The following is a 19,491-nucleotide window of genomic DNA, read 5'->3' as shown; positions in this document are numbered from 1 at the left end:
GTTTCCTCCGGGTGCTCCGGTTTCCTCCCACAATCTGAAAGACATACTGGTTAGGGTGCATTGACCCGAACAGGTGCCGAAGTGTGGTGACTAGGGGAATTTCACAGTGACTTCATTGCAGTGTTAATGTAAGCCTTACTTGTGACTAATGAATAAACTTTTAATACCTATACAGAAAAATAAAGGCTTTAACAATTTGTGTCTAATCCTTTGGCAGCACCAAGATCATTCCTAGCCTGCTGAGTGAGGTCCATAATGTTCTGGCTTGAAACTCATCACAATTGGTTAGTGTTGAAGATTTCAGAACCTGTTCAATAGCTGTTTCATTCCAATGTACTTTTCATTCCATCACTGTGCCCAGAGCGATTGAGTTTTAAGCCTCTGGCAATAGCTAGCAACCTGTTCTAGAAAAAGAAGTTTGCTATGGGGACAGATTAAAGTCTGTCTGGCGTATCACTAGGTGCGGGAAGAGAAACAACAACTGACAGAATTGATAAAGGGAGATCAGTAGATGTAGTATACTTTGGATTTTCAGAAGGCTTTTGTTAAAGTTCCCACAGTAGCTGGGAAGCAAAATTATAGCACATTGCATTGGAGGTAATATACTGGCATGGGTTAAGGATTGGTTAACAGGTAGAAAACAGTCAGTAGAAATAGATTCTCACATTGGTAACATGTGACTAAGGGGGTTTTGCAGGGAACAGTACTCAGGCCCAAGCTGTTCACAATATGAATTGGATGTGGGATCCAAATGTAACATTTCCAAGTCTGCAGATCATACAAAGCTAGGTGGGAATGTGTGTTGTAAGGAAGATGCAAAGCAGCTTCAAGTGGACTTGAACAGACTTAATGGGCCCGATTTTATCATCACGTTGCGCCCGTTTTTGGGCGTGAAAACTTGGTAAAGTCGGGCATGAGGCGAGTAGCGCAATGCGTGCCTGCGCCCGTTCCCCTTTTACCAAGAGAAAATGGCTGCCATCGGGACCGTGCCCGAAATGGGTGCGACGGCAATTTAAATGTATTTGCATGTATTTAAATTGACTTAATGGACTGCACACCCAAACTTACCGGCACTTCCCCCTTTACCACCGTGTTCGCCTGCCCAGATTTGGCGCGAAACAGACATGGTCCACAAAGGTCTGATTCGGGCGCTCCAGCTTCTGAGGACGTAAGTTCAGAGCTTCCGGTGGCTCTCTGACTCAGATCGGTGGTAGAGGGGAGGGAGGCAAGTCAGATGGCTCTCTGGTGGGGGGGGCAGGTGGTGAGGGGAGGGGGGGCGGGGGGGCTCTGCTGCCACTCTGTGTGTGATCAGTGGGGGGAGGAAGGGGGGTCTGCTGCCACTCTGTGTGTGATCGGTGAGGGGGGGGGAAAGGGGGGCAAGGGCCCTTTATCGGTCTGGGTAGCGGGGGGTGGGGGGAGAAGGGGGTCAGTAATGTCTGTGGGGATCAGGGGGGAGGCATTATCCAGTCTGGGAGAGATGTGGCAGGGGAGTGTTTTTCTATTTTTTTACTGCGCGTGCGCAGCTGAAGGCCTCCACAGGCTTGTGCAGCGCGATTCAGAATCGCTGATATTGTCTCAGGCAGGGTGAGTAAGGGGACGCCTGAGAACGGGTCTAAAAGTCGGATTTGAAACACCCAGTTTCAAGTCCGCCCAGCGCTTAGAATTAAAATGGTAAAATAGGGCACAATGAGTGGACAAGAACAGATGGAATATAATGTGAAAGAAATGCAAATTAACTTGGACTTTGGAAGGAGGAATAGACGTGCAGAGTATTTATTAAATGGTAAGAGGTTAGAGTTTATAGAGATACAAAAGGACCTGGGTGTCCTCATCAATAAGTCACTGAAGGCAGTTTCAGCTGGCAATTAGGAAGGCGAATGGTATGTTGGCCTTTATTGCAAGAGGGTTTCAGTACAGGAGTAGTGAAGTTTTGCTTCAATTGTATACAACTTTGGTTAGGCCGTACAAAGAACAAAGAACAAAGAACAGTACAGCACAGGAAACAGGCCCTTCGGCCCTCCAAGCCTGTGCCGCTCCTTGGTCCAACTAGACCAATCGTTTGTATCCCTCCATTCCCAGGCTGCTCATGTGACTATCCAGGTAAGTCTTAAACTATGTCAGCGTGCCTGCCTCCACCACCCTACTTGGCAGCGCATTCCAGGCCCCCACCACCCTCTGTGTAAAAAACGTCCCTCTGATGTCTGAGTTATACTTCGCCCCTCTCAGCTTGAGCCCGTGACCCCTCGTGATCGTCACCTCCGACCTGGGAAAAAGCTTCCCACTGTTCACCCTATCTATACCCTTCATAATCTTGTACACCTCTATTAGATCTCCCCTCATTCTCCGTCTTTCCAAGGAGAACAACCCCAGTCTACCCAATATCTCCTCATAGCTAAGACCCTCCATACCAGGCAACATCCTGGTAAACCTTCTCTGCACTCTCTCCAACGCCTCCACGTCCTTCTGGTAGTGCGGCGACCAGAACTGGACGCAGTACTCCAAATGTGGCCTAACCAGCGTTCTATACAGCTGCATCATCAGACTCCAGCTTTTATACTCTATACCCCGTCCTATAAAGGCAAGCATACCATATGCCTTCTTCACCACCTTCTCCACCTGTGTTGCCACCTTCAAGGATTTGTGGACTTGCACACCTAGGTCCCTCTGTGTTTCTATACTCCTGATGACTCTGCCATTTATTGTATAACTCCTCCCTACATTATTTCTTCCAAAATGCATCACTTCGCATTTATCCAGATTAAATTCCATCTGCCACCTCTCCGCCCAATTTTCCAGCCTATCTATATCCTGCTGTATTGCCCGACAATGCTCTTCGCTATCCGCAATTCCAGCCATCTTCGTGTCATCCGCAAACTTGCTGATTACACCAGTTACACCTTCTTCCAAATCATTTATATATATCACAAATAGCAGAGGTCCTAGTACAGAGCCCTGCGGAACACCACTGGTCACAGACCTCCAGCCGGAAAAAGACCCTTCGACCACTACCCTCTGTCTCCTATGGCCAAGCCAGTTCTCCACCCATCGAGCCACTTCTCCTTGTATCCCATGAGCCTTAACCTTCTTAACCAACCTGCCATGTGGGACTTTGTCAAATGCCTTACTGAAATCCATATAGACGACATCCACGGCCCTTCCTTCATCAACCGTTTTTGTCACTTCCTCAAAAAACTCCACCAAATTTGTAAGGCACGACCTCCCTCTTACAAAACCATGCTGTCTGTCACTAATGAGATTGTTCCGTTCTAAATGCACATACATCCTGTCTCTAAGAATCCTCTCCAACAACTTCCCTACCACGGACATCAAGCTCACCGACCTATAATTTCCTGGGTTATCCCTGCTACCCTTCTTAAACAGCGGGACCACATTCGCTATCCTCCAATCCTCAGGGACCTCACCCGTGTCCAAAGAAGCGACAAAGATTTCCGTCAGAGGCCCAGCAATTTCACCTCTCGTCTCCCTGAGCAGTCGAGGATAGATGCCATCAGGCCCTGGGGCTTTGTCAGTTTTAATGTTCCCTAAAAAACCTAACACTTCCTCTCTTGTAATGGAGATTTTCTCTAACGGGTCAACACCTCCCTCCGAGACACTCCCGGTTAACACGCCCCTCTCCTTCGTGAATACCGATGCAAAGTATTCATTTAGGATCTCCCCTATTCCCTTGGGTTCTAAGCATAATTCCCCTCCTTTGTCCCTGAGAGGTCCGATTTTCTCCCTGACAACTCTTTTGTTCCTAACTACAACTCTTTTGTTCCTAACACAACTCTTTTGTTCCTAACACAACTCTTTTGTTCCTAACACAACTCTTTTGTTCCTAACTGGAGTAGTGTGTGCAGTTTTGCTCCCATTACCTTATGAAGGATATTATTGTTATCGAAGTGCAACAAAGGTTGACCAGACTTGTTGCGGGGATCATCATCAAATCAAAGAATCCCTACCATGCAGAAAGGGGCCATTCGGCCTGCACTGGCAACCATCCCAACCAGGCCATATCCCCGTAACCCCTCGTATTTATCCTGCTAACCCCCCCGAAACTAAGGGGCAATTTAGCATGGCCAATCAACCTAACCCGCACGTCTTTGGACTGTGGGAAGCAACTGGAGCACCCGGAGGAAACCCACGCAGACACGGGGAGAATGTGCAAATTCCACACAGACAGCCACCCGAGGCCGGAACTGAACCCGGGTCCCTGGCGCTGCGAGGCAGCAGTGCTAACCACTGCGCCACCCCATGATCTATGTGTGTCTTGAACAACTTCTACAGCAAACTCCCATTGATGGTTCAGCCATTTTAGATCAAATACATCACCAGTCAAACCTTTCATGCCTCAATCCCTGACATTGGCTAAATGGTTTCCTATGTTCGACTAGCACCTTTTGGTGCCTACAAACAAGGTACTTATTATGCTTCAGAGAATCAATGACATATATTAGTACCTAAAATAAAGGTTTTATAGTTAATAAAATCATCATGCATATCTTTCTCTATTTCCAACTCCAGCAGTGAAGTCAATAGGAATAGAGAAAGGTACAATAGATGTCTGATTCAATATTGTCCCTTTCACTCTGTTGATCAGTCACTCTTGCTCTCATGGGCTGTAATTCCACCATTAAGAGGTGAGAAAGCTGTGCTTTTGGAACTGGAATCTGCATTGCATTAGTACCTGCCGTGTGCAAGTGAAGATGGTTTCCCAGGTTTGTATTTTTGATTGCATTCGTAGTTTATGCTGGAATCAGTTGAAATATGTTTTGCAACTATTGATGATATCGTCACCGGAGGTGGTCATTCCAAAGGTGATGTCAAAGGTTGTGTTGTGGGGGATGCCTTACCTGGGACAAGCTGCGGCAGCCGGATCTCTGGCACTGAGTCTGGTTCTGCAGCGCAGAAGGGAGGGTGGAAGAAGAGGAGAGCGGTAGTGATAGGGGACTCGATTGTCAGAGGTACAGACAGGAAGTTCTGACAGAGACTCCCGGATGGTTTGTTGCCTCCCAGGTGCGAGGGTCAGGGATGTCTCTGATCGCGTGCACAGCATTCTGAAGTGGGAGGGTGATCAGCCAGATGTCATGGTACACATTGGTACCAATGACGTAGGAAGGAAGAGTGAGGAGGTCCTGAAGTCTGAGTATAGAGAGCTTGGTAGGAAGTTAAAAAGCAGGACCCCGAGGGTAGTAATCTCAGGATTGCTACCTGTGCCACGTACCAGTGAGGGTAAGAGTAGGATGCTCGGGCGGATGAACATGTGGCTGAGGAACTTGTGCAGGGGTCAGGGTTTCAGATTTCTAGATCATTGGGACCTCTTCTGGGGCAGGTGGGACCTGTACAAGAGAGATAGGTTACACCTGAACTACAAGGGGACCAATATACTTGCAGGGAGGTTTGTTAGTGTTATTGGGGAGGGTTTAAACTAGATTTGCAGGGGGATGGGAACCAAAATGCCAGAGCAGATAGTGGAGCAGGGGTGAAAATAAATGATGTTAATAGTTCATGCAAAATCACAAATAGAAGGGTTGTGTGTGGTGGTAATAATCTTCTGAGGTGTGTCTATTTTAATGCCAGGAGTATTGTGGGGAATACAAGCTGAGGGCGTGGATCGACACATGGAATTATGACATTATAGCCATTAGTGAAACTTGGCTACAGGAGGGGCAGGGCTGGCAGCTCAATGTTCCAGGGTTCCGATGTTTCAGACGTGATAGAGGCAGAGGGCTGAAGGGTGGGGGGGTGGCATTGCTAATCAGGGAAAATGTTACAGCAGTGCTCAGGCAGGACACATTAGAGGGCTTGTCTACCGAGGCCATATGGGTGGAGCTGAGAAACAGGAAAGGTATGACCACATTAATGGGGTTGTATTATAGACCACCCAATAGTCAGCGAGAATTGGAGGAGCAAATCTGCACAGGGATAGCAGACAACTGCAGGAAACATAAAGTTGTGATAGTAGGGGATTTTAATTTTCCACATATAGATTGGGACTCCCATACTGTTAAAGGTCTAGACGGGTTAGAGATTGTAAAATGTGTTCAGGAAAATTTTCTAAATCAATATGTAGAGGTACCGACGAGACAGGAGGCATTAGATCTCCTATTAGGAAACAAGTTAGGACAAGTGACGGAAGTGTGTGTAGGGGAACACTTTGGTTCCAGTGATCATAAAGCCATTAGTTTCAACTTGATCATGGATAAAGATAGATCTGGTCCTCGGGTTGAGGTTCTAAACTGGAAAAAGGCCAAATTTGAAGAAATGAGAAAGGATCTAAAAAGCGTGGATTGGGACAGGCTGTTCTCTGGCAAGGATGTGATTGGTAAGTGGGAGGCCTTCAAAGGAGAAATTTTGAGAGTGCAGAGTTTGTATGTTCCTGTCAGGATTAAAGGCAAAGTGAATAAGAATAAGGAACCTTGGTTCTCGAGGGATATTGGAACTCTGATAAAGAGGAGGGAGATGTGTGACATGTATAGGCAACAGGGAGCAAATAAGATGCTTGAGGAGTATAAAGTGCAAGAAACTACTTAAGAAAGAAATCAGGAGGGCTAAAAGAAGACACGAGGTTGCTTTGGCAGACAAGGTAAAGGATAATCCTAAGAGCTTCTACAGGTATATTAAGAGCAAAAGGATAGTAAGGGATAAAATTGGTCCTCTTGAAGATCAGAGTTGTTGGCTATGTATGGAACCAAAAGAAATGGGGGAGATATTAAATGGGTTTTTTGCCTCCGTATTTACTAAGGAAACTGGCATGGAGTCTATGGAAATAAGGCAAACAAGTAGGGAGGTCATGGAACCTATACAGATTAAAGTGGAGGAGGTGCTTGCTGTCTTGAGGCAAATCAGAGTAGATAAATCCCCAGGGCCGGACAGGGTATTCCCTCGGACCTTGAAGGAGACTCGTGTTGAAATTGCAGGGGCCCTGGCAGATATATTTAAAATGTCGGTATCCACAGGTGAGGTGTCGGATGATTGGAGGATAGCTCATGTTGTTCTGTTGTTTAAAAAAGGCTCAAAAAGTAATGCGGGAAATTATAGGCCGGTAAGTTTGACGTCAGTAGTAGGTAAATTATTGGAAGGAATATTAAGAGATAGGATCTACAAATATTTGGATAGACAGGGACTTATTAGGGAATCAACATGGCTTTGTGCGTGGTAGGTCATGTTTAACTAATCTATTAGAGTTTTTCGAGGAGGTTACCAGGAAAGTGGATGAAGGGAAGGCAGTGGATGTTGTCTACATGGACTTCAGTAAGGCCTTTGACAAGGTCCCGCATGGGAGGTTAGTCAGGAAGGTTCAGTCGCTAGGTATACATGGAGAGGTAGTGGAGGTAGAGCCAGAGAGCGGTAGTGGAGGATTGCTTCACTGAGTGGAGGCCTGTGACTAGTGGTATGCCACAGGGATCAGTGCTGGGTCCATTGTTGTTTGTCATCTATATCAATGATCTGGATGATAATGTGGTAAATTGGATCAGCAAGTTTGCTGATGATACAAAGATTGGCGGTGTAGTGGACAGTGAGGAAGGTTTTCAAAGCTTGCAGAGGGATTTGGACCAGCTAGAAAAAGGGCAGGTGGAGTTTAATGCAGACAAGTGTGAGGTATTGCACTTTGGAAGGACAAACCAAGGTAGAACATACAAGGTAAATGGTAGGACACTGAAGTGTGCAGTAGAACAGAGGGATCTGGGAATACAGATACATAATTCCCTAAAAGTGGCGTCACAGGTAGATAGGGTCGTAAAGAGTGCTTTTGGTACATTGGTCTTTATAAATCAAAGTATTGAGTATTGGAGTTGGAATGTTATGGTGAGGTTGTATAAGACATTGGTGAAGCCAAATTTAGAGTATTGTGTGCAGTTTTGGTCACCTAATTACAGGAAGGATATTAAGGTTGAAAGAGTGCAGAGAAGGTTCACAAGGATGTTGCTGGGACTTGAGAAACTGAGTTACAGAGAAAGGTTGAATAGGTTAGCACTTTATTCCCTGGAGCGTAGAAGAATGAGGGGAGATTTGATAGAGGTGTATAAAATTATGATGGGTATAGATAGAGTGAATGCAAGCAGGCTTTTTCCACTGAGGCTAGGGGAGAAAATGACTAGAGGACATGGGTTAAGGGTAAGGGGGGACAAGTTTAAAGGGAATATTAGGGGGGGGCTTCTTCACACAGAGAGAGGTGGGAGTTTGGAATGAGCTGCCAGAGGAGGTGGTGAATGCGGGCTCACTTTTAACATTTAAGAAAAACTTGGACAGGTACATGGATGAGAGGGGTGTGGAGGGATATGGTCCAGGTGCAGGTCAGTGGGACTAGGCACAAAAATGGTGCGGCACAGGCAAGAAGAGCCAAAAAGCCTGTTTCTGTGCTGTAATGTTCTATGGTGACACGCTATTAAATCTAGATAAGTGCACATCTTTGAATGAAAAATCTGTGACTGGAAGTTGATGCAGTTAGCTATTCAACCACAGGCAGAAATGTCCTTCAAGACTACCACTCCTCTGATTCACCAACTTTTCATTTCCATATCTATAATGTTCCAGTAATCTGAATAATTTAATTCTAAAGCTATTCAAAAAATCAGGAATTAATTTAATTGGTGCAATTATATTTAAGCACCAGGCACTTTGTACATAGGAACATTCAATGAAAAGGTTGTGATAGTACTGGGAACACCCAGCGACAGCTTTAGAATTAATTCCAATATCCCGTAGTGCCTTACTCTTTGTTGCATGGTGCTCTAACTATGTGAGGGTCTCATATTTCTTTGTATAATTTCAGCTGTCTCTAAGTATTTATAGATCAGCCAGTCTAGGGGAGGGTACACCAAAGACCAAGTAATCCTGTCAGGTCTACAATGAGAATGGAAACTTTTCCAATTATGTCCCAGCAATGAGTTGGCTGCAGTAAGCGTTAATAATGATTTTTATTTACTGTACATGTGGATATCTGGTGTGGAATGCTGTGCAGTGTATCCAGTTCTGCATCAACTTGAAGCTAATGTGATGATGGGCTTAGCCTGAAATAACTGCGATCCACCCCAATAACCCTCTGTGGCAGCCTTAACTCGAGGGCAACACTCGGAGTTGGGAGGTCACATGTTCAGAACCCTAGCCTAAAGACTTCAGCACAGTACGCAGAGCGAAGGTGCACGGTCAAAGATGCTGAAGTTCAGGTGAGATGTTAAACCGAGGCTTACAAGGATGTTGCTGGGGGATATGGTCCAGGTGCAGGTCAATGGGACTAGGCACAAAAATGGTTCCCTTTCTGCTCCCTCAGGTGGATGCAAAATAACTCATGGTACTTTTCAGAGGAAAGCTGGGTTGTCTTGGTGTCCTGGCCAACATTTATGCCCCAAAGGTCACTAAAACAAATGATCATGGCGTGACCCTTACTTTGCTCAAATTAACTATTGCGTTACCCTACATTACAACGTGCTTTGGAACATTCTTGAAAAGGTATTTTAAAAACTTAAGTTCCCTCTGCTTATTCTTTATAATATCTTTTGTTGAACTGCAGTGAGAAAAAACCCAACAAATAAAATGTTAGGATTACAACCGAGTTGATTATGGGGTGACTGAACAGTTCAATTTGAATGCCTTTTAAAAATAGCTGTACACGGGAGTACGCCTGCATCGACTATCATTGTACATGATACAAGGCTTAAATACATTGCTTTTTATTAATCCATGGGTAGTAGGCATCAATGGGAAGGCCAGCATCTCACATTTTTGTAAAACTATACTTTATTTGTAAAATATCTGAAGGAACATTACAAACATTTCCAAAAGGCTGTCATAAACAGTGCAATAATACTCAGGTTCTCTACCTACGTTATGTTGCACTCTTGAAACGCTTTAGTACAGTCAAAGAAACATTACAGACATTTCAAAATGGTAATTACAAATGGTGCAAAGGTATTTAGGTTGCCAGCACGGATCAGGTTGCATCAAGGTGCTTCTGTACATGTAATATCCACTGTATGCATTCAATGCGAGTCATGTGGCCCCCAGTGGAGTTCTATACAATTCCACTCTCCTCAGTTCAGAGTGACTGAAGGGTCTTGGACAGCAACCTTCCCTCATTGGACTTCTGTGGCAGCCGCCCCAAGCTTGTGCATCCCTCAGCACGCAGACCTGGGCTTTGGAATGTGCCAGTCTGCAACACTCGGAGGACGATTCTTTTAACCGGAAGATCAACAAGGTTTGTGTGGAAAAAGGAATGTCTTTCACGGAGTTAGCGATCCTCCAGTAACAGCTGCTGTCTTGATGCGTCTCTGGGAACATCCCTTATAGCACAGGGTCCTGTGGCACGGTCCACAATTGCCTGTGACACAATTTAATGGCTCATTAGGCTATTTTGGAGGCAAGTGAAGTGTCAGTCACATCACAGTAGGTCTGGAGTCATGTATAAACCCAAGAATGGCAGATTTCCTTTCCTAAAAAAGATCAGTGAACCAGATGGAAATGTGGAGGTTTTACGATGACCGTTACGGAGAATAGGTTTTTATTTCAGATTTATTTGCTGTAAATGCATCATGATGGGTTTTTGAATACATGTCTTCAGCTCACTAGTCCGAGCCCTTTGGTGCTGGTACCCAACCACTTGAATACTAGTCTAAGGAAAACATTTATTTCTAATAAACCAATAACCAGCTCGCAACAGTAACATCTTTCCAATGCTCTGCACTCTCTGATATATAAAGAGTAACTGTATACTTTTCTTTATTATAGAGTATGGGTGCTGTGTGCCAATCACTTCAGTAGTGCTACACGATGCACTGGGACACCTGGGAAGAAGCTAAACTCATTTATTCTATTTCACTTGGACTGAACTGAAAGGATTTTCTTTAATTTCTCTTACCATGCATCTTAAGTTTGCTGAATTATAGTTTCCTGTCTGTCTCCAACTTCAGCTCTTAGCAAGTAGTCACTGTACCTTAGGCAAAGGAGGTTCAGAACTGCCTAATAATGCACTGTTATTTCAATATAGGTCTGCCTCAAGTCTGTAAAAATGTGTTCACGTAGGTTTACAATATGGTAATAAATTATTGTATCTCAGAGCACCTCGTTATGTAGCAGATATCACAACTGACAAAATAGGATCATATTCAATATCCAATAGTCATCACCGACACTTGTATTTTACAATAAAATTTCGACTGCCTACCTTTGTGCTTCTCAATTCTTTCATCATCTGGTGGAACCATCTTTCCCCATTAATACCAGATGATGGTGCCTTTAAATTACTTCTCCAGGAATAATAATACACTATAGGCATTAGGGAGCGATACAACGGAGATTAAGAACAAGTTTAAGTTTATTTAAAAAGTGTCACAAGTAGGCTTGCATTAACACTGCAATGAAGTTACTGTGAAAATCCACAATCTGCTGCCTGTTTGGGTACACTGAGGGAGAATTTAGCATGGCCAATGCACCTAACCTGCACGTCTTTCAGACTGTGGGAGGAAACCCACGCAGACACGGGGAGAACATGTAGACTCCGCACAGTGACTCAAGCTGGGGATCCAAGCAGAGTCCCTGGTGCTGTGAGGCAGCAGTGCTGATCACTGTGCCACGGACAGGGCTTGGAATGTAACATTCCTGTAAAGGTTTTCACTTCTATCCTAAAACCCACACAAACTCATGAATTTCAAAGCTTTCAGAAAGCAATCTTTTCATCAATAATGGTTTCCCTGCTAGTGTCTTCATTCCAATACCAATATTTACAGTTTATCCCCTTTCTATTCATAGTCTTTTTAATAATCAGAATGGAATTCATAAAGAAAAATTACATCTACAGCTATAACTAACTCTCGATGCCCAATACATGGTTCCAAATTAGTGGAATGATCACTCCCTTGGTATGTTGGTGCTATGGGTGACACAGGCATTTGCACCTTCTGAAGCTTAGTGAAGCATTGTGCAATGTGGAGCTGAGCTTGAGGTTTATTGACCTGTGTTGACTGTAGCTGATCTCTGCTGGGAAAAGCAGCAGAGATGCCACCATTGGTATCCACACTTACGTACTAGCAAGGTCGAGGGTGGAAGGGGGCTGTTGGGACTGGGCCAGATTACCCAAAGCTCATACTCTCATGCACTAGTTTGGAATTAAACTTACTTGTACGTGGAGAGAATCGGTTGTCTTTTACTTGCCACAAGTTACAGAAAACTAGAGTTCAAAGATAAAGGAGTGTTTGCTGAGAAAGCACTGAAATACCCATGATGTGGAATATTGAAAAATATCAGTCATGCCATTAACTATAGTCGATCCTTGCAATGAATGGCTGTTGGTGGACTTTCTCCCATCATGGGCATGTTCTCAGAAATCAATCCAATATACTGAAATCAATAATGATTATTTTTGTCTAATTGAGGTAATCTTATGTTGGAATATTTAATTTTCCTTAATTAGCACCATCTGCACCTATATCTTCATCACATCGAAACAAAAACATGTATCAAGGTACCTAGGACTCATGGCCCATTCCTTAGGCCCTTGGAAGCTGCTTGGTCATTTGATAAGATCACGGCTGATCTGTGTGTGTGGTCTTAACTCTACTTTCCTGACAGGCACCCTCCCCATTACAATTGTCAACCAAACATGTATCTAATGCTGCCTGGAATTCAGTGACTCAGCCTCCATTGCCTTCTGGGGAAGGGAATAGTTTCGGGTGAAGAAAACCCAGCGAAAAAATATTCTCATCTCTGTCTTATTTTTTAAACAGTGTCCCCTCGTTCTAGTCATCCCCACAAGAGGAAACATCTTCCCAGTATCCATCCTATCAAGTCTCCTCAGGATCTTCTATCCTTCAGTAAGATCACCTCTCATCCTTCTAATCTCCAATGGATACAAGCACAACCTTTCATTCCAGCAATGCAGGAAGTGACCTCTCTCTGAACTGTTTCTAAAGCAATCACATCCTTTTTTCAGATAAGGAAACCAAAACTGTGATTATGGCAAAATAGTCTATTTGTAGTTTTTCTTATTCATTAGTATGGACCTGGAGATTTGAAATTTGCTATTCTTGGTTTTGTTGCCTCATTGTTGGCTAACTTTTAGATGAAAACAAGATTAGTATCTAGTTGTGGTCTATGTTACAGATCATCAGATTACAATGAGGCAACGGCTGCTGACCTGTGCAAATAGGTTTGGGACGTCTGCTCGAGTACAAAACATAATTATCATCAGTTATTTGGGAACTAACTGGGCATAGGAGCAAAACAGTTTCCTTTCTGGACATGCTAATAGATCACCTTTTGACCCAAAGCATGAGGAAGCACGCGGTAGATGATCTGGTGTTGGTCTTTGATGTCCTAGTCTTCATTAAAACCTGTACTCACCCTGGTTACTCACCCTCACTCACCCCCCCTCTTTGGCCTTCATCTGCACTTCATCAAAGGGATGCAGACTTGAAAGGATATGGCCACCATTAGAATTGGCTGGATCAAAAAGCATGACGGTTCCTGCTCTCATTTACAAAAATTACTCACTCCAAAATGGCAGCCCTCCCACCCCCTGCGCTTTTCTTTACTGCAAACCATCTTTGAAAATCCCTCTCCTTTGCTCTCACCTGCAATAAGTGCGATGATTTTATAGGTTTCATTGTCACTAAGTTTGAGGTATCCACTCAGCTGTCTTTGCCATTTCTCTATCCCACTGGCCAAACTGTCTTTAAGAACCCACCCTGTCTAGTCATCATGTGCTCCAATTTCTCTCCTCATGCCCTGAGTTTATTTGTTTATGGATCCACTTTATGCTCCTTCCTAGTTCCACTAAATTGTTGACCATCCAACTCTGCTTCTTGCTTTGTTTGCCAATATTGTTAACTGTACTCTCAACTTATCTACTGTCACCCTGTCCTTCGAATCTGTCATCATCATCACTCTCTTCAAAAAACATTGACCCTTCTATCCTCAAACTCTTGTCCCAATATCCAACCTTCCTTTTCTTTCCAAAGTCCACGAACGTGCTGTTGCCAACTCCCACTGCCCTACATCCCCAAATCTATGCCCATCTTTCCTGGAACTCTCCTCCAATCAGGTTTCTACTCTGCCACATTTCTGAAAACAGCTCTTTATCAAAGGCACAAATGACATCCTGTTACTGTGAAAAAGGTAAACTCTGTCTCCTTATCCTCTTTGAACTATGTGCAACCGTTGACACACTTAGCTACACCATCCTCCTTCAATGCCTCCTCACTGTCATCCACTTGGGCAGGACTGCACTCACCTGCTTCTGTTCTTCTACAATCGTAACCAGAGAAGCACTTCCAATGCTTCTTTTCCTACTTGCTCAGTTACTATTGGTGTCCCCCAAGGATCTATACTTCGCCAGCTCCTATTTATGATCCACATAATGCCTTGGTTATGTCATTTGAAAACACATATGTAGATTGATGACACCCAGTTCTACCTCACCGCTACATCTCTCAATTCTTCCCTATCTCAGGCAGTAGCTCTGGGTTCAAGTCACGCTCTGCTACGGAATGTGGTTTCATAATATGACCAAACTGGTTGACGATCAGCTAGTAAATCTTTCCAATATGCTGGATGGCAGGTGGTCAGAGTGGGAGAGCTTCCTGGTCAGCCATACTGCAGAAGGAAACCCAATGCTGCAGTGCTGCAAGCTTAATCATGGACCAATCCACTGGAAGTCTGTGGGCACCAACGCATAGTACCTGGAGGAGGAGCAAACAATAGGGACCAACGCAGTAAAATGGTAATGGTATATTAAATATAAGGACAGACTGTGTGTGCTGATTGCTATGTTACAGACGACTGAGACAGGGTTTGAGGTGTTCCAAGGCCTTGAATATCAGTAGCTCTGAGAAACTTATCATAGTCCTGAGAACAACGATAAGATTGAGATGTTCAGAAACGTTAAAAAAAAAATCAGTTCATGTCCTGTATAATTTAACAGAGTGCACAAATGTTTGGAATGAATTGTCCCAAGAAATGATCAAAGCTATTCATTGCATGAGCGAATTAACTGCATTCTAATACTGGGTTAGCCAGATAGGAACAAAAAAAAAAGACTTTACACTATCAGCAACGTGCTGCCAAATAATGGTAACATGCATTTAATCCTATTTTTTGGGCATTTTACAGCCTACGTACCTCTCAGAAACAAAAAAGTCTGAATGGCAGGCTTGATTGGCACCCCTTCCACAAACATTCACTACCCCCCTCTGACAAGCAGTGGCAGCCATGTACGCCATCTACAACATGTACTGCAGAAACTCACCAGGGTTCATTAGACAGCAACTCACAAACCCTTGACCGTTACCCAAGCACAAGAGCAGCAGAAACGTGGAAACACCACCACCTGCAAACTTCCCTCCAAGCCGCTCACTGTCCTGACTTGGAAATATATCGCCATTCCTTCACTGTTGCTCGGTCAAAATCCTGGAACTTCCTCCCTCACAGTGCTGTGGGTGTACCTACGCCACAAGGACTGGAGCGGTTCAAGAAGGCAACTCACCACCATCTTCAAGGGCAATTAGGGATGAGCAATAGATGCCCACATCCCAAGAATGAAAAATAAAAGATGTGATCAACGACTTATAATGACCCCAAAGTGGTCCATAGGGTTTTATGAACAAAGACAACATTCTTCACAAGGTTGACTGTACCTATTTATAATGGGAACATGCATGGGATATCACAAAAAATTTGGATCAACTGGTAGCTGTGGCCAAGAATTGAATTGGTGTTGGTTGAGAAGTGGATGAAACGTTATACACAGTACCGAGACCTAGTGTTCCTATACATAAAGGATCAGTGGTTGGAAGTAGGATTCCAAGTATTTACATTGCAGTGGGCTTGGCATTCCTGATGTGTGTGACAGACAGGAAATTCTGGAAAATCTTAGACTTTCTATTAAATATATTAAACTGCCCCATCATGGAGCCTACCCCAGTCCAATGCCGGCAACTCCACATCGTGTATAATACATTGTCATTTACTTAAGAATTAAAAATGGTACAGCCGTTAAGTCTGCAATGATTACAAACAAACTTTTAGCTTCCAATGCACATGTCCAATTTCACACCATGTCAGGATGCAACCAGTTAAGTGTTGCAAAGCAGGGACAGACAGAAGCAAATTTCACTTTGGCTCTAAGATGGCAACAGCACAGTTTTAAAACCTGCTTCAGCTCAGCAAACTAGGTCATTTCAGGATCACAGCAGCTCAGCTATCCCCACAGCCAAAAATATATGACAAGAGTTGCATAGTTTTAGAAAGCTTCAGGAATAGTACACATCAATGTTCCATGAGTGCATTTTATAAATATCACTTTCTAAATACTATTGAAATTTGCAGAGGAGCCACCTCTGCAGTGGTTACAAGCGCAAAACAAAAAAAGTATTAAAAATAAAAGTATTTGACAAGGGATAAAGTTCACAGACAGAAACATGAATAAATTGCTAAGTAGTTGCCAGCATTTCAGCATATGGTAGGCTATTGAGTGGATGCACTTCAGTTATACTATATTATGTCCAGATAAATTTAATGCAACACTACACTGGCACTGGAATGACAGAGCAGTCGAGGGTATTCACATGCAGTATCACAGCCTGACGAGATCGCAATTTAACTTTGTACATATTAAAATTTGTGTTATCTTCAAATTTTAAACCACAGTGAAAATATTTTAGACAATTATAGCCTGGAGAACTATAAACTGTTCCACTTTCATTTATAAAGTTTATTTATTAGTGTCACAAGTAGGCTTACATTAACACTGGAATGAAGTTACTGTGAAAATCCCCGAGTCGTCACACTCCGGCGCCTGTTCGGGTACACTGAGTGAGAATTTAGCACGGCCAATGCACCCTAACCAGCACGTCTTTCAGACTGTGGGAGGAAACCCGAGCACCCGGAGGAAACCCACGCAGACACAGCGAAAACATGTAAACTCCACACAGTGACCGGAGCCAAGAATTGAACCCGGGTCCCTGGCGCTGTGCGGCAGCAGCGCTAACCACTGTGCTACCGTGCAGCGCTAGGCCTAACCTCTAGGCCTTTCTTTTGTTTATTTACTTGTCCTTTTGCTGGTCACAATCATTACTTCGGCCATTTAACCACTCCTGCCCTCCAGCCCATCACAGACTTTCCTCTCCACATTCCCCACCCTATGCCTCACCTGGCTCTGTGTCCGTCTATAAACCATTACGTCCCTAAATTCTGCTAGTTCTAGCGAAAGGTCATGAACCATAACATTAACTCTTGTTTCTTTCTCTCCACAGATGCTGCTGGACCTGAACATTTCTTCCTTTTCTGTTATTCAGTTTAAGTTTCTATTTCTGGCAGTACTTTGCCTTTGCTACGACATTGTTGGCTGTGAATGACTTTCCCAAGAATCCTATTAATTGTAATCCTGTCGGGTTTTGAAGCACGTCTTAATTCTGTGCTGCCACCGTCAGGTTTTACAGATTATTGGTGTGTAGAATGCATTGATAATATAACTGAAAGTCCTGGCCTGGAAGGTTAACTGTGTCAATTATGTACACCAAGACTCAGTCATCGAGAGTTCATTGCGAGCATTATCAGTTTACTGAGTAATAGCTGGTATCTCCTTCAAGTCAGTGTCAACAACATTTTAAATAGAAATTGAAGCCGATGGGACTGAGGTGACAGTGGCTCCGGGACAGAAAGAAGAGAGCAAGCGGGAACAGCTGCTTTTCCAGACTGGAGGAAAGTGGTGTCCCCAGGGAGCACTGCTCCTTTTAGACTTGGGAATAAGTTCTGAAGTTTGCAGAAACTCAAATGTGGCAAAGGCTGAGGAGGGCAGGAACAGACCTGGAGAAGGACAGAGGCAGATGGTGAGGTGGGCAGACAAATTATGAGCTTTTAAGGTCTGAAGTGATTCATTGTCATAGGAAGTGTGTGTCTTGGAGGCAATGCAAAATAAATGGTATAATTTTAAAGTGGGAGCAGGAACAGAGAGACCTGGGGTGGGGAATATTCACCCTTGCTGGGGCGAGGAAGAAGTTGCACTAACGCTAGCGTTTTTCAGGCTCCATCCCACCCTTTTTCCGGAAGTGGGATTGGGATACAGCAGGGCTACTTGCCCACTCGCTACAGGCAGCTGATTAAGCTCGATAAAAACGCTTAAGGCATGTTGAAGGAGACCACAGTTGGGACTTTCCAGTCAGAATCCAGACCCATGCGGGTAGTGGGAGACAGTTCAGCTACGGTAAGGCAGCCTCCCTGTGGTAAACCAGGCAGGTAGAGCTCCCCGCCCCCCCCGCTCCACTCCCTGGGTGCAGTAGCAGGTCACCCAGTGGAGGAGTTCCCCCAATCTACCCGCCCCCCCCCCCCCCCCCTCCCCACCAACACAAATGTAATGACCCTGTTACAAAGGCCATTTTTAATTTTAGATTTGAGAATGTTGCAAAGGGTGTCTCCAGTTTGGGGTGCCTTCTCCTCACTTACCACAGCATCCTGCTGCTATTTTCAAGAAAGGCCTCCTACTGACCATCCAGCTTCAGGAGCCTGCACTCCAACATTAATTGGATGGCATGTTCGTCCACTCGCCGTAACTGATAAACTTGTAGAAAATCAGAGACAGTTGAGCCCAATTGCCACGTTCAGAAGCCAAGGCGTGTGCATTCACAAGTCTTTGAAAGTTCTTGAGGTGGGTGTTAAAAAAAGGAAGATGGCTTTTAAATAAAAGGCACAGAATCTAAAAGCAAGGAATGTGTTTAAGACGACCTGTCTAGGCCTTGGGCAGGACATAGATAAAACGCACTGTCAAGATACCAGGGAGTGAAAAACTCCAGTTACAAGCGGGAGAAACTCAGGTTTTTCTTTGTGAAGGTTAAGGTGAGATTTATAAAAGTGCTCAAACTAGGGAGGTCAAAGTAAATAAAAAACATTTTCAGTGGCAGAAGGCTCAGTTACCAGAGGACAAATTTAAGATAGTTAACAAAAGTAGAGGCAACAGGAAGAAAATAATTTACACATCAAGTGAAGACAATCTGTACTGTCTGAAAGTGTGGAAAAAACATAACTTAAGGAACGATTCCTTCCTGGGATGTCAGCCTTGCTGCCATAGGGTTATAAAACAATTTATATCTATCTTATACTTATAACATCAAGGGTTAATACAAGTTACATGAGAATTAACCAGCAAACTGTGGCTTAACATACCTCACTGCATAATAATGGCAGATGCAACCAAGATGTGGAGATGCCGGCATTGGACTGAGGTAAACACAGTAAGAAGTTTAACAACACCAGGTTAAAGTCCAACAGGTTTATTTGGTAGCAAAAGCCACACAAGCGTTCGGAGCCCCAAGCCCCTTCTTCAGGTGAGTGGGAATTCTGTTCACAAACAGGGCATATAAAGACACAGACTCAATTTACATGAATAATGGTTGGAATGCGAATACTTACAGCTAATCAAGTCTTTAAGATACAAACAATGTGAGTGGAGAGAGCATAAAGACAGGCTAAAGAGATATGTATTGTCTCCAGACAGGATAGCCA

At 44.0% G+C, this 19,491-nt stretch overlaps 2 protein-coding genes across 3 annotated transcripts in view; one reads left to right on the top strand and one right to left on the bottom strand.

Moving 5' to 3' along the window:
* apobec2a (apolipoprotein B mRNA editing enzyme, catalytic polypeptide-like 2a) overlaps positions 1 to 17,484 on the top strand; it is a 39,726-nt gene extending 22,242 nt beyond the window's left edge. The window contains exon 3 of one of the 2 annotated variants that reach the window (XM_078197787.1): positions 17,247 to 17,484. The gene's annotated coding sequence lies outside the window, so the exon portion shown is untranslated. Of the gene's footprint in view, positions 1 to 10,728; positions 11,162 to 17,246 lie in introns of those variants that run through there. The other variant, XM_078197786.1, reaches the window with a different exon arrangement.
* Positions 9,760 to 19,491, bottom strand: part of LOC144479181 (ADP-ribose glycohydrolase OARD1-like) — a 29,243-nt gene continuing 19,511 nt past the window's right edge. Inside the window, exon 7 of the mRNA XM_078197790.1 lies at positions 9,760 to 10,321. Coding sequence (XP_078053916.1) covers positions 10,224 to 10,321 — 98 coding nt within the window. The 3' untranslated portion in view covers positions 9,760 to 10,223. The remainder of the gene's footprint in view (positions 10,322 to 19,491) is intronic.

Source organism: Mustelus asterias, chromosome 25 (assembly GCF_964213995.1).
Source record: "Mustelus asterias chromosome 25, sMusAst1.hap1.1, whole genome shotgun sequence".
Lineage (NCBI taxonomy): Eukaryota > Metazoa > Chordata > Chondrichthyes > Carcharhiniformes > Triakidae > Mustelus > Mustelus asterias.
This window is presented reverse-complemented; position numbering and strand designations above follow the sequence as displayed.